This window comes from Zingiber officinale, chromosome 7B (assembly GCF_018446385.1).
Source record: "Zingiber officinale cultivar Zhangliang chromosome 7B, Zo_v1.1, whole genome shotgun sequence".
Classification (NCBI taxonomy): Eukaryota; Viridiplantae; Streptophyta; class Magnoliopsida; order Zingiberales; family Zingiberaceae; genus Zingiber; species Zingiber officinale.
Window position 1 is genome coordinate 6,541,880 of NC_055999.1, and position 16,547 is coordinate 6,558,426.

General features: G+C 38.5%; 1 protein-coding gene across 1 annotated transcript; it reads right to left on the reverse strand.

The window, feature by feature from the left end:
* Positions 1 to 8,434: 8,434 nt before the first annotated feature.
* On the reverse strand, positions 8,435 to 9,085 carry LOC122003445 (the record flags this gene model as incomplete). Its single annotated transcript, XM_042558548.1, has 1 exon — positions 8,435 to 9,085. A coding segment is annotated over one exon (651 nt), but the record flags the coding sequence as incomplete, so codon positions are not given.
* Between the last annotated feature and the right edge of the window lie 7,462 nt (positions 9,086 to 16,547).

Here is a 16,547-nt window from a genome sequence, read left to right on the forward strand (position 1 = left end):
GGAAAGATGGCTGATAATGCACATATTCTATATGGGGATTTCTTTCTCGAGTAAGAGTTTATTGGATTCATCCGTAGGAGGTTCTTTTATGGACAAAAGTATAGATGAAGCTTAATCATTAATTGATCAAGTGACATTGAACCTCCATGAATGGTCGAACAAAAGTTGGATGGAATTTCCCTCAGATATTCAAGAAGTGCAAGCCATAAATGTAAGAGAGCCTGTCAAACAAAATGAAGTTCAACCACCTAAAAATGTTGAAATTCACAAGTCACAGAGTGAGGAGTTCAAACATTTGGGGGCAAAGCTTGATAGTATTGTTTCAAAATGGTTTAAAGAAGATCCCCTCCTACACAGTCAAGATCTAATGAAAAGTGTGATGATGTTGGGTTGAGAAGTGGCAAAAATCATGAAGAACTTCTGAAGAATGACATGTTTAGAATTGAGAAGAAGAATAATAGAAGATCACAAGAACTTAGTTCCATTTCTCTAGGAAGTTCCCAAAGGCCACAAGTACCTTTCCCTCAACGATTAATCACACCAACACTAGATAAGCAAGTTGGACCTCCTCCAAAAGCTCAAAGGGAATTTGGGAAAAAGGAAGTTCAGTCATTCCCAGGACCTTCACTAAGGGTTCCTTTATCACAAAGGTTAGTGGGGGTCAATGAAAATAAAGACTTTGGCAAATCCTGTGACACTAATATGGTTGAGTGCAGATTTTTGAATGTATATGAAGATGAGGATTTTTCAGATGAGGATTTTATTGATAATGCAGTGGTAAATAAGTTTTCAGATCTACCTCAAAATTTTATAGGGTGTTATAGTGATATTGAATTTTCTGATGATGAATGTGATGTGGTAGATCAACTTAAAACTGCTAGTGAAGTTATTGATCCTCTTGTTATTGATTCTCCTATTGAGGACATAGATGTTGGTTTATTTTTTTGATGTATGTGTTGATGATGATGATATGGAAGAATGTGTAGGGAGCTGTGTTGTGGAAGCAGCATCTCAAGGATCACCACCTTTGTCAACACAACTCTTAGAGGTTTTAAGAATTGATCATGTTGTGGAACAATGTGTAGGGACTTATGCAGAGCTAGCAGAGTCTCAAGAATCACCATCATTGATATCATAACACTTGAGCTAGAGCCAGAACCATCATTTGATTCAGAGGAAGTCACATCTACATGTTTAGAAATTTCAAGTATTTCTCAACAAAGTAAGGTTAGTATTTCTTGTGATCTTTTGGAAAACTTTATGGAGGTACCTATAATTGACTTTGTTGGATGTGATTCAGTTTTTATTACTTATTCATCTTATCTTGATATGGTTCTAGCTCTATACTATATAACATGCTTGTGGGAGATTTGTTTTTCTTTTGGATGTGCATATTTCACATGGGCCAATAATTGGAAGCTCAATCTGAACCGTCTTCGACCACCTGAAAAAATTTCCAAGAAGACAAAGATGGAGAGAGTTATACTTTACTTTATAGCTCCTTTGATAAAAGCTCTCTCCATAATAAGAGCCCTTCGTAGGAGGGTTCTAAAATATCTTACCCCTCCAAGAGCGAGATTTCGATGAATCTAATGAGGTGGTCGAGCTAATAACCTTAAACAAGCGCTTCTTGGGAGGCAACCCAAGTTCATTTTCCTTATTTTCTTTTATGTCTTTAGTTCTTTCTTTATAATAAACATGTTTCCTCTACTTAATTTTCTTGTCTATCTTATTTTTATAGAATTTAAAGTTGTGGAGGAATGTGAGCATTGGATAGAGGAGTATTTTTAAAACATGAATGTCAACCATTTGGAGATCATCACTTGGTAACTTCTCTAAATTTCATAAATCTTCTCCACATTGTTTTTAGTTTTCATTAGGACAATAAAAAGTTTAAGTCTGGGGGGATGCATTAGATGCATTTGATTTAGTTTAGTTTTTGCATAATAATTTTTTTTTTTTTGCTAGTTGCATCATTCATCATATCATGATTGTTTGTTCCTTAATGCAAAAACTAGCACGTTTATTATCTAGATTCATGATGTTTTAAATGATGCTAGTAGTAAGCTTTATGCACTTCTTTTCTCTATCTTGGGTAGCATGAAATAAGCTAAGAATCATATAGAGATGAGTTTTAGTTTTGGCTTAACTCTAAGGGTCTTACCTTCACTTCACTATACTTGATGCTTGAATAGTTGATATCAATGAAATAGTCATGATTCATCTTGTTTGCTTAGTACTTGGTTTCCATGGTGATTTCTCAAACTTCATTTTGGTTACTGGATGAGGCTCAAATCATGTAAGCTCATTTGGAAAAATCAAAATATCCCAACATTTGTGCTAAAAGTACATTTGTGAATAAGTTTTGCACAATACAAACACTTATGAAAAAAAATGAAAAAATAAATAAATAAGGGATATAAAAAATAGTTGTCATGAGTGAAATCTAGCAAGTCACCCCTTTGAGACCGAGTTAGGTTACTGGGGAAATGACTGCTTAGCTTTTCTTGAGATTGAGCACACCTTTGAGACCTTGGGTTGATTGAGAAATATGAACCAAGTGTGTGGCAAGTAAGTGTCTATCACTGGTTACTTGTCTATCACTAGAAACATTAGGAATTCAAATTTGATGATGACTTGACTAGGACATAGATTGAAACTTGAAGGGGTTTAAGTACTTTTTGCACTGAGCACAAGATACTTATGCTTGATGTTGGTTGCTACTCGGAAAACCTAGAGGTTCCACTGTACAAAAATTTTGTACAAAGGTCTGAACCTTTTCCTAGCTACCATGTGTTCTTTTAAATTAAATTTTAGATCGCCTGCGGAACTTAACACGTTTGATCCAAAACTTAATCTATTTGTTCTTTTAGGTTTTAACTTGGATCTCCTGCGGAACTTAACACGTTCGACCCAAGTCACCTTAAGTTATTAATTCCATTAAATATTAATTTCCATAATTGGTTCCCAGTACTGACGTGGCGAGGCACATGGCCTTCTTGGATATGGGAGCAACCACCACCGACTATACAAAACCTCTTATGGAAAGCTAATATTTAATTTCCTAAAATAACTTTAGGTTAACCGAAAAGAACAATCAAATCACAAGGAAAAGAAAAAACAAAAGAACACAACATCGAAAAACATATTCAAAATTCTAGAATCGTAAGCCTCTTGTATTTGGTATTATTTCCATAAATAACTAGTATGATGCGGAAAGAAAAATTACTAGTTATACCTTTTAGAAAGACCTCTTGATCTTCTACCGTATTCCTCTTCTAACCTCGGACGTTGTGTGGGCAACGATCTTCTGAGATGACAAATCACCAACCACCTTCTTCTCCTCCTAGCTAGGTTCGGCCAACAATAAGAAAGCTTCACCAAGGAAGAAGATCAAAACACCAACCAAGCTCCAAGAGATGCTAGCTTTCTCTCCTCCTTCTTCTTCTTCTTCTTCTCCAAGTAGTATCCGGCCACCACAAGAACTCCAAGAGGGATGAAGTATTCGGCCACCACAAGAGGAAGAGAGGGAGAGGATGATGGCCGGTCACAACACCAAGGAAAAGAGGGAGAGAAAATAATAGAGGTTGTGTCTTGTGAAGGCACCCTCACCCCTTCTTTTATATTCCTTGGCCTAGGCAAATTAAGAAATTTAATTACAATAAAATTTCCTTAATTCCCTTGACATGATTTAATTGAGAAAAATAAAATAATATTTCCCCAATTAATCTCCAATGGCCGGCCACCTCATGTAGAGCAAATAGGATAATTTTAATCAACAATTAAAACTTCCTTATTTGTCTTTGGAAATTTTTAAAAAATAAAATTTTCTTTTAAAATCTCTTCATGGTTGATAAAAAGAAATTTTCATAATTTTAATTTTATCAACATGTGAATAATTTTAAAGAGAAAATAAAACATCTCACCAATCTACAAATAAGGAAAGAGATCTAATCTCTTTCTTTAATCTTTTATAGATCTTTTACAAGAGAGATATTTTAATTTAATTCTCTTTAATAAATTATTTCTTCCACATAATAAAAATTAAAATTAAAATTCTTTTTAAATTTAATTTGGCTGGCCCCCACTAGCTTGGGTTCAAGCTAGGGCCGGCCACCCAATTTTTACCTAGGCCGGCCCTAGCTTGGTTCCCAAGCTAGCTTGGCCGGCCCCCTATTGGTGGATATAGAAGGTGGGTATAGGTGGGTATAGTACTCTATAAATAAGAGGCTACGATAGGGACTGAGAGGAGGAATTGGTTTTGGTCTCCCGATAAAATTAAGCATCCCGTGTTCGCCCCGAACACACAACTTAATTTTATCAATAATAATTCATTCCACTAGAGAACTATTATTGAACTACCGCACCAATCCCAAATTACATTTTTGGGCTCCTTCTTATTATGAGTGTGTTAGTCTCCCTGTGTTTAAGATATCGAATGTCCACTAATTAAGTGAGTTACTGACAACTCATTTAATTAATATCTTAGTCCAAGAGTAGTACCACTCAACCTTATCATCATGTCGGACTAAGTCCACCTGCAGGGTTTAACATGACAATCCTTATGAGCTCCTCTTGAGGACATTATCAACCTAGTATCTCTAGGACACAGTTTCCTTCTATAATCAACAACACACACTATAAGTGATATCATTTCCCAACTTATCGGGTTTATTGATTTATCGAACTAAATCTCACCTATTGATAAATTAAAGAAATAAATATCAAATATATGTGCTTATTATTATATTAGGATTAAGAGCACACACTTCCATAATAACTGAGGTATTTGTTCCTTTATAAAGTCAGTATAAAAGAAACGACCTCAAATGGTCCTACTCAATATACTCTGAGTGTACTAGTGTAATTATATAGTCAAGATAAACTAATACCTAATTACACTACGATCTTCTAATGGTTTGTTCCTTTCCATTTTGGTCATGAGCTACTGTTTATAATTTATAAGGTACTGATAACATTATCTTCTGCATGTGACACCACATACTATGTTATCTACAATATAAATTAATTGAACAACTACAACTAAATGTAGACAATTTGACCAAATGTGATTCTTTATTCATAATGAATGTTTACAAAGCTTAGGCTTTCAGTATACACTCCAACAATCTCCCACTTATACTAATGACTAAGCTGTCATATCTTCTACCATACATCTGATTCCCATTCCCTCCACATGCCGATCAAAAGTTTTCGCCGGAAGGGCCTTAGTGAAAGGATCTGCCAGGTTATCCGCTGATGCAATCTTGGCGATGACAACTTCTCCTCGCTTCACGATATCTCGTATCAGGTGGTACTTGCGCTCTATATGTTTACTTGCCTTATGAGCTCGTGGTTCCTTCGAGTTTGCAACTGCACCGCTATTATCACAATAAATTGTGATGATTTTGGACAAACCAGGAATCACATCTAAGTCCATTAGAAAGTTCCTGAGCCATACTGCTTCTTTAGCTGCCTCAGAGGCTGCTACATACTCAGCTTCCATGGTTGAGTCCGAAACGTATTTCTGCTTAACACTCCTCCATGAAATGGCTCCACCTCCTAAAGTAAACACATAGCCTGATGTAGACTTACTGTTGTCCCTATCTGATTGGAAATCTGAATCCGTGTAACCCACAGGGAGCAAATCGTCTGCTTGGTAAACTAGCATATAATCTCTAGTCCTTCTCAGGTACTTTAATATATGCTTTACCGCAGTCCAATGTCCTTGTCCAGGGTTACTCTGATATCTGCGCCCACGGCAAAACAAATATCAAGTCTTGTACATAGCATTGCATACATAAGGCTTCCTACAGCCGAGGCATAAGGAACTGCTTTCATGTCTTCTATCTCCTTTGAAGTCTTAGGAGACATCTCTTTAGATAGAGCTATTCCATGCCTGAAAGGTAAGAAACCTTTCTTGGAATCTTGCATGCTAAAACGAGCAAGGATTGTATCTATATATGAAGCTTGGGACAGACACAACATTCTTTTCTTGCGATCCCTTATTACTTTGATCCCAAGTATGTGTGCACACTCTCCTAAGTCCTTCATATCAAATTGTTTGGACAACCATACCCTTACGTCTGACAATACCTTGACATTGTTGCCAATTAACAAAATATCATCTACGTATAGTACAAGAAATACCACCACGTTTCCGTTACACTTCTTATATACACAAGACTCATCCGGACTTTGAATAAATCCATATGACTGGATTACTTCATTAAACCGGATGTTCCAAGATCTTGAAGCTTGCTTTAGTCCATAAATGGACCGATTGAGCTTGCACACTAGATGCTCTTTGCCTTTTTCAATGAACCCTTCTGGTTGCTTCATATGGATGTTTTCTTCAAGACTTCCATTAAGGAAAGTTATCTTGACATCCATTTGCCAAATCTCATAATCCATATGAGCAGCAATAGATAAGAGTATCCGGATAGACTTAAGCATGGCTACCGGTGAAAAGGTTTCCTCATAATCGATTCCCTCTTTCTGAGTGTACCCTTTTGCAACAAGCCTAACTTTGAAGGTTTCTACCTTCCCGTCTGTCCCTCTTTTCCTTTTGTAGATCCACTTGCATCCAACGGCTTTTACACCATCAAGTGGTTCTACAAGCTCCCAGACCTTATTAGAGTACATAGACTCTATTTCAGAATTCATCGCCTTTTGCCAAGATGCTGCATCTATATCTTGGAGTGCTTCGTCATATGTCCGGGGATCAGGTTCATGTTTACCCGGGATCAAGTCCGAAGACTCTCCCAAAAACATGAATGTCTCAGGCTGCCTTACAACCCTCCCACTACGACGAGGCACTATCTGTGGTTGTGTATCATGTGTGACACGTGTTACAGTTTCTTGTGGTACTTCATCTTGTACTATTGGTACTAAAGTAGACGTGTCCTCTTAGTTCTTCTAAAACAACTTTACTACTGGGCTTGTGATCCATTATATAGTCTTCTTCTAAAAACTGGGCATTGGTGCTAACAATGACCTTCTGGTCTTTAGGACTATAAAATAAACCTCCTTTCGTTCCTTTAGGATATCCCACAAACACTCGAACTTCTGTACGAGATTCTAACTAATCAGCATCTGGTTTCAGCACATGTGCTGGACTACCCCAAATCCGAATATGTCTTACACTGGGTTTTCACCCATTCCACAATTCTATGGGAGTAGAAGAAACTGATTTAGAAGGTACTAAGTTCAGAACATACACTGCTGTTTCCAGAGCATATCCCCAAAACGAATTTGGTAATTCTGAATAACTCATCATCGATCTAACCATTTCCATAAGAGTCCTATTCCTTCGTTCTGCCACACCATTCTGTTGGGGTGTTCCAGGTGCAGACAATTGGGATTGAATCCCAGCCTCTGATAAGTAATTCCTAAACTCTTCTAAGAGGTATTCGCCACCACGATCAGATCGTAGTGTCTTGATACTTTTACCTAGTCATTTCTCCACATCAGCCTTGTATTCTTTGAACTTATCAAAGCACTCGGACTTGCGGCGCATTAGGTAAATGTATCCATATCTTGAATAATCGTCTATGAAAGAGATAAAATATTCAAAACCTCCTCTTGCCTGGACAGACATAGGACCACACAAATCAGAGTGAACCAACTCTAACACTTCTTTGGCTCTATACCCCTTGGCCTTGAACGGCCTCTTGGTCATTTTACATTCCAAGCAGGATTCACAAGTTGGAAAATTTTCCAACTCGAATGAACCCAAAAGTCCATCGGCTATAAGCCTCTGAATCCTACTTAAGTTAATATGACCAAGCCTTAGATGCCAAAGATATGCTTGGTTCATTTCCGAAGGTTCTTTTCTCTTATTAGAATTAGAAGATGAGTTATAAATTTCCATGTTTTGCTTTGTGGAAGAAATTGGATTTAAAGTATACAAATTGCCAACCAATGCACCAGAACAGATAATCACATTATTTCTTTTAATAACTACATCGTTACTGAAAGAAACAAAATATCCATCTAGAAACAGTTTAGAAACTGAAATTAAATTCTTTCTAAAACTGGGTACATAAAGACAATTTCTTAAAACCAAATTTCTATTTCTACTAAAAGATAAGTAGACGTCTCCCACTGCAACAGCTGCCACCTTAGTAGCATTGCCCATGTAGACGGTAATTTCTCCTTCAGATAGTCGTCGGGTTTCCTGGAACCCCTGCAAGGAATTGCAGACATGATCAGTGGCTCCCGTATCTACACACCAGGTGCTGGTAGATAACACCGCTAAACATGTTTCAACAACTAGAGCATGAGATATACCTTTGTTTTGGTTCCTACGAGGACAGTCCGCCTTCCAATGTCCTGCCTGCTTGCAGATGAAGCACTTGCCCTTCGGCTTCTTCACTCCAGCTTTAAATCCCGTACTCTGAGATTTATTCACTTTCTTTGCTGAACCAGCTTGTTTCTTCTTCTTCTTTCCTCTCGGTTTAGAAGTAGAACCATTTTCAGCATAGTGAATTTGAGCATTGTGACGAAATAATCCTTCTGCTGCTTGAAGTTCTGTCAGTAGTTCCGCTAATGAATAAATCCTCTTATTCATATTATAGTTCAGGCGGAACTGCTCAAAACTTCTAGGTAGCGTTTGGAGGATCATATCGATCTGGGTTTCCCCATCAATTTCTCCTCCAAGGATCTGTATCTCGTTCAGATAAGCCATCATCTTTAGGATATGATCCCTCACAGGAGTACCCTCTTGCATGGTGGCTGTCATTATCTTTCTCATGGCTTCTTGCCTAGAAGCCCTATCCTGATGACCAAAGAGTTCCTTGAGATTGTTCATAATATCATAGGCTGTTGGTAAATCTTGATGCTGATGTTGCAATACATTTGACATTGAAGCCAAAATGTAACACCGCGCCATCTCATCTGCTTTTACCCATTTCCTATGATATTCAATCTCCTCTTGGGTAGATTCACCAGTAGGTGCTTCAGGGCACTGCTCAGGCAGTACAAATTTATAGCTTTCAGCAGTAAGGACAATGTCCAGGTTCCTTTTCCAATCTATGTAATTATGTCCAGTAAGTCTATTCTGTTGAAGTATGATGGACAGTGGGTTGAAAGTCATCCTAAGAATCACAAATAACTTTTGGTCAGAACTCTAAATTTAGAATAATATTGATTCCTCAAACAATACTATTTTAAATTAACCAACACCTCAAAATACCGTGAATTTTGTATGCCACGTTAGTGTGGATGTATACTAATTCAACATTTGTAAAAGGAGGGTTTTAACCCATTAATTTTATTATCTTGTCAACCTAACTTTTTGACAAATAAAATTAATAGTTGGTATCATTTGGTCACACAAATAATAGCAGTGACTCCGATGGAGAGGATACTATTAGATGTGTCTAAGTGTATACCACTACTTGACACTAAGTCCATTAATAAGATTATGCCCCTTCCGTTGGGGAAGATCACACGCTCTTAATTAACTTCCTATAGTCATCCAAAAATGGAAGTCTGTTCTAGTGATCCGCAAACAAGCTCATCCGTTATGGAGGAAGGCACTCAGAGCCAACGCGCAAGCTTGTTTGCATCACTTACAAACCAGTAATGGAGACCATGGGATTTACTTAAAAATCCCTCTCCCACTTAGTTATTTATAAATGAGGAATTTTAACTATGCTAGCCTACTAAACTTGTAAACTAACATGCACACACAGCACAATATAAAAGCAATAAATAGAAAATCTAATTTTCAACTATTATGGCTTTTGTCTCTAGTTGTCCTCCGTGTGTTGTCATCCCAAGCTGCTGCCATATTTGGCCACCGCCACCGGGTCTAGCTGTCGCATCCATCTTGCTCCTAGTTCCGCTGCGCCTCTGGTCCTTAGAAGGTTCCACGCGTTGCAAGATTCGATCCGCGACATAAATAGAATTTTACATTTTGATCCTATATTCCATAAAAGGAATGTACATGTATCTAGATCAAAAATAAAATCCTAATAAAACTAAATACAGCTCCTGCTGTATTTAAATACAATCATGCACACACATATAAATGCCCTTGACATGTCCAAGGGTCCAATCACACACATAATAACTAAAAGCCATAATAGTTGGATCCTGCATCCACAAAGTTAGCACATCCTACTATTAATCTGCCTAAATTATGTATGACATGTGCATAATTAAACTAATACCAAATACACAGAGGCAAAACCCTAGCTCTGATACCAATTGTTGGTTGCTACTCGGAAAACCTAGAGGTTCCACTGTACAAAAATTTTGTACAAAGGTCTGAACCTTTTCCTAGCTACCATGTGTTCTTTTAAATTAAATTTTGGATTGCCTACGGAACTTAACACGTTTGATCCAAAACTTAATCTATTTGTTCTTTTAGGTTTTGACTTGGATCTCCTGCGGAACTTAACACGTTCGACCCAAGTTACCTTAAGTTATTAATTCCATTAAATATTAATTTCCATAATTGGTTTCCAGTACTGACGTGGCGAGGCACATGACCTTCTTGGATATGGGAGCAACCACCACCGACTAGACAAAACCTCTTATGGAAAGCTAATATTTAATTTCCTAAAATAACTTTAGGTTAACCGAAAAGAACAATCAAATCACAAGGAAAAGAAAAAACAAAAGAACACAACATCGAAAAACATATTCAAAATTCTAGAATCGTAAGCCTCTTGTATTTGGTATTATTTCCATAAATAACTAGTATGATGCGGAAAGAAAAATTACTAGTTATACCTTTTAGAAAGACCTCTTGATCTTCTACCGTATTCCTCTTCTAACCTCGGACGTTGTGTGGGCAACGATCTTCCGAGATGAGAAATCACCAACCACCTTCTTCTCCTCCTAGCTAGGTTCGGCCAACAATAAGGAAGCTTCACCAAGGAAGAAGATCAAAACACCAACCAAGCTCCAAGAGATGTTAGCTTTCTCTCCTTCTTCTTCTTCTTCTCCAAGTAGTATCCGGCCACCACAAGAACTCCAAGAGGGATGAAGTATTCGGCCACCACAAGAGGAAGAGAGGGAGAGGATGATGGCCGGCCACAACACCAAGGAAAAGAGGGAGAGAAAATAATAGAGGTTGTGTCTTGTGAAGGCACCCTCACCCCTTCTTTTATATTCCTTGGCCTAGGCAAATTAGGAAATTTAATTACAATAAAATTTCCTTAATTCCCTTGACATGATTTAATTGAGAAAAATAAAATAATATTTCCCCAATTAATCTCCAATGGCCGGCCACCTCATGTAGAGCAAATAGGATAATTTTAATCAACAATTAAAACTTCCTTATTTGTCTTTGGAAATTTTAAAAAAATAAAATTTCCTTTTAAAATCTCTTCATGGTTGATAAAAAGAAATTTCCATAATTTTAATTTTATCAACATGTGAATAATTTTAAAGAGAAAATAAAGCATTTCACCCATCTACAAATAAGGAAAGAGATCTAATCTCTTTCTTTAATCTTTTATAGATCTTTTACAAGAGAGATATTTTAATTTAATTCTCTTTAATAAATTATTTCTTCCACATAATAAAAATTAAAATTAAAATTCTTTTTAAATTTAATTTGGCCGGCCCCCACTAGCTTGGGTTCAAGCTAGGGTCGACCACCCAATTTATACCTAGGCCGGCCCTAGCTTGGTTCCCAAGCTAGCTTGGTCGGCCCCCTATTGGTGGGTATAGAAGGTGGGTATAGGTGGGTATAGTACTCTATAAATAAGAGGCTACGATAGGGACCGAGAGGAGAAATTGGTTTTGGTCTCCCGATAAAATTAAGCATCCCGTGTTCGCCCCGAACACACAACTTAATGTTGGTGCAACATCCCTCAGGTCAAGGTTGACCTGGTTGACCAAGCTGAGTCTTGGTTTGAGTTTAGATGTTTGACAAATAAGAAATTGATTGAAGATGAGTCAAGTAGGTCAAGGTTGACCGGATACTTGACTGGGAAGTCCTAACTGGGATGTTAGGTAGAATGGAAGTCTTGGTGAGTGAAGCCAGGCAGAAGGAAAGCCCTAGTGAGTGAAGCTAGGCAGATGGAAAACCCTAGTGAGTGAAGCTAGGTGAAAGTCCTGGTGAGTGAAACCAGGTGAAAGCCCTAGTGAGTGAAGCTAGGCAGATGGAAAACCCTAGTGAGTGAAGTTAGGTGAAAGTCCTGGTGAGTGAAGCCAGGCAAGGGAAAATCCAGATGGATCAAGGATGATCGGACATCTGGTGTTGGGAAGTCCAAGTAGGTCAAAGGATTGACTGGATACTTGGCACGAGAAAATACAGATAGGTCAAAGGGATTGACCAGACATCTTATGGAAGTCCAAGTAGGTCAAGGGAGTGACCAGATACTTGGCATGAATAGAAAAGTTCAAGTGGGTCAAAGGGATTGACCAGACACTTGGTGGGAAGTCCTAGTAAGTCAAAGGAGTGACCAGATGCTAGGCATGATGTACCAACAGGTCAAGGTTGACCGGATGTTGGTTTGAGAGGCTTGGGACTTGTTTTTGGGCAAAAACCAAGTGCTGGATCGATCAGTGGATCGATCCAGGAGATGGATCGATCAGTGGATCGATCCAGGCCTTTCCTAAGCGAACAGAGAGCCTCTGGATCGATCCGTGGATCGATCTAGATGTCCCAATCGATCAGTGGATCGATTGGGACGCGGCTGCTTCGCGCGATAAGCGCTGGATCGATCCATGGATCGATCCAGGCGTTTTTCCAGAGCACAGAGGCACTCTGGATCGATCCGTGGATCGATCCAAAGCCTTCCCGATCGATTGGGAACATTCGAATCGATCGGGATCCGACCGTTGCGTCGGGTTTATAGCCGCAGGCGAACGTTGTCTTCAAAAATCTCTTCTCCGATTCACTCCAGATCTCTCGCCAGCTCCTCCACAGCACTCACAAAGCTCAGATCGCCAGTTCTTGAAGGATCTTGGAAGTTCTCCAAGTCAAGAGGTGAATCAAAGCCAAGAAGGGAAGCTAGGGTTAGGGTTTATACTCATTGTAAGCTTGTAAGCTTGTATTTCTTGTATCCTTTCCCTCTCTTCTTGTATTGAGTCTTGTAGGGCTTCTCCGCCCTTGGTAGTTACCATAAAGGAGAGTTTTATTAGTGGAGGGTGTGTGTGTTGGTGTGGATCCTTGGATTAGTCACCTCTTGTGAGGTGGATACCAAGTAAACCAACCGTGTTAGCGTTGTGTGATTGTTTCTTTGTATTTCCTCTGCACATCTTTGAAGAAACAAGCACCGCCGAGCACCGAGCGAACGCGACGAGCTATTCACCCCCCCCCCCTCTAGCTACTTTTGATCCCAACAAGTGGTATCAGAGCGAGGCCGCTCTTCACCGGAATCATCGCCGGAAGGGTCAAGTATAACAAGAAAAGCTAGAGGGTGAAGAAGTTGGAGCAAATTCTTCAAGTTCAAGACTTTATCAAACTCAACTTCAAGATGCAATTCCAAGATGGGCTTGGATTTGACACAGGGTGGCTCCACCATACACTTCTACGAGTTTCGATTCTTGGAAATCAAGAATCGAAAATTTTCTTATGATGGAGATAGAGCAATGGTTTGCTCTAATGAAAGGCTTCAAGGCTCCAAGAAATTCAAAGGGCAAAGTTCTAAAGAAAAGCAAATGGAGCCCGGAGCAAGTCCAAAGGTGCGAGGCCAATGACAAAGTGACCAAGCTTTTGGTCAATTTATTGCCAAGCACCATCCTTTGCAAAATTGGAGAGTTTGAAGATGCAAAGGAGCTATGGAGCAAATTGGCCAAGCTTCATGAAGAGATCCCCTCCACTGTACAAGATCATGAAGAATCCAGAGAGGATGACTCTTTGGAGCAAGACCAAGAGGAGGACTCCGAGGTTGAGAGATGCTCAACCTCCGAAGAAGAGGAAATCCAAGAAGCTTCATCCTCAAGGGAATGCAACGAAGGGAACAAGGAGGGAGCATACTCCTTGTGTCATGTTCAAGATGATGAAGCCTCCACCTCTAGGATTGAGGGGGAGCAATCTTTGGTGACGCCGGATCAAGAAGAAGGAGAAGCTTCTACATCCGGGTCAAGTGAAGAAGAAGAAGATGGTGCCACCTCCGAAATTCAAGAAATAGCAAATGGAGGAGCAAGTGCCATCCCTACACAAGAAGGTATAAATGTTTCAATTAAAAATAAAAATCATATAATATGTTTTGAGTGTAGGGAAAGTGGGCACTACAAGAGCAAGTGTCCCAACTTGGCCAAGAAGAAGGGTCAAGTGACGCAAAAGGGCAAGGAGAAGCCCGAGGAGACCATTCCCGGAACAAAGAAGAGCAAGAAGCATATCATATGCTTCTCTTGCAATAAAAAGGGGCATTATCGGAGTCAATGCCCTAAGGGGAAGAAGATGGTCAAGGCTCAAGGAGGAAGCTCAAGTCAAGGGGGAGTCTCTAAGGTAAAAAGGAAGGTAACTTTTATTGAGCCTACCCCGTTAAATAATGGTAAAAAGCATGATAGTTCTAACTTATATCATTTTAATGCTATTTACCATGAAAATAGGAAGCATGATAGTGTTAAGGAAAAACATATGGCCCTACATGCTAAAACCACCACACCTAAGGCTAGGAATGTAGGTAAAAGTCTAGGCAAGAACTCTAAGGATTGTAGCTACAAGCCTAGAAACAAAAATGCTCATGGACTTAATGGAAAATCAAAAAATAAGGACTTAGTGATGGAAAATCAAGTCTTGAGGTCAAGACTTGATAAAATGGAAAAGACCCTAAGAAGGATGGAAAATATCCTATTAGGCCAAAATGAGCATAGCCTAGGTCTAGGAGCACAAAGGTCATCCAATGGTCATAGAGATTTGGGATACAAACCCAAAGCTAAAAAGGATGTGCCTAGTTATCATAGAGTTCCATATAGCTATGGAACAAACCCTAAGTCTAGAGGTCAAGTCCAAGATACAAGGGAAGATATCCCTAGAAGTATCTTTGCAACCAAAGTGACTAAGACTTCTAAGAAGTCTAAGAAAGTCACTAACAAGGTCACAAGAGAGGCTATCCCTAGAGTTGACCTAGAAAATGTGACCAAGGCTTCTAAGAAGCCCAACAAGGTCACTAGGAAGGTATCTAGGGAAGTTATCCCTAGTGAATACCTAGAGCATCCAAGGAGCACCAATAGGTGTTGGGTTCCGAGGAGCATTTTCTCTACCCCATAAATGGGTTAGAGAGTGTCAACTCCAATTAGAAGGGTAGTTAACCCAACTTTGAGGAAATTGACACTCAAGGAGCATTTTCAAGGTTTTTGTTAACCTTTGAAAATGAAATGGAATTATTATTTACTCCTTGAAAGAGTAAAATGTGTCTAATGGTGGAAGAATTGATTTTAATCTTAAATGGCACATATTGGGAAATTCATAAGAACTACCAAGTTGGGATTTTGGTATGTTTTTAGGAAATTTAAGGCAATCCGGGCCTTAATTTAAAAGTGCTACTCTTGTGGAAAAATGAAATATGTCAACATTTGAGGATATGCTTACTTTCAATTGGCATACATTAATCAAGGGAATTAGAAATGCCAATTTAGGCTTTAGCATTTTCTTGAAGCACTTTAGGGCAATCTAGGTTTAAGTTGTAAGTTTAGCTAAGATTTTAAGGATACTTAGATAGTTAATCTAGGTATACTTTATTTATGCTAAATCTTGCCATGATTGTTTGCCCATCATATGCCATGACATCATGTCTATTTTTGCATTCATGTTTTATTATGCAAAATCCAAAAATATCATGTCATGACATTCATACATCATGTAGTTATAGGAATCTTTCTTTTGAAAGTTATTTTATTTTGATGTATGCCATAACATTATCATGCATTAGTTTATTTCCTTGTAATTAAGGACAAATGGCGTTTAACAACACTTATTAACAAGTGACATCCTAGGTGGATGTCTAATATCTTTAAAATGCCTAGATAGACATGCATGATCCCCAGATTAGGGCAAAACCAAAATCTACATCTCACAAAGACTATAAGGTGACTTGTATGTGCTTTAGTGCACATTAGATACAAGTGAGATGTTAGGAAGATGAACAAAACTCAAGATGTTGATTTAGTGCATTCTTTTGAGTTTTAGGTTCATCAAAACACATAGTTATGTGTATTCCCATCATTGGGAAAGCTAATGTACAAGTCATGTGCATTATGCCCAAGGAATATGATGGGATATTGGTTTTAAAAATGTTTTTAAAATGCTTTTGGAAAACCATGGTGAAGGCTATCTTTTGATAGTAATCACCATTGAATAGTTAGACACAAACTTGAAGAAAACGCTAAAGTTTTAGCAAGTTTTCAAGCTTGTGTCAATTTTTGAAAGTATGATGTATTTTCATAGGAAACTATTTTTCCATGATTAAGTATGCCCTAAATAATGTCTACACTAAATTTTATGATTTTTGGATTTTTGTAGAATTTTCTAGGGGTTTCTGAAGTTGACTGAAATGGAATTTCAGCAACTATCAGAACTTCGATCGATCCATGGATCGATTGGAGTGCCCGAATCGATCCGTGGATCGATTCAG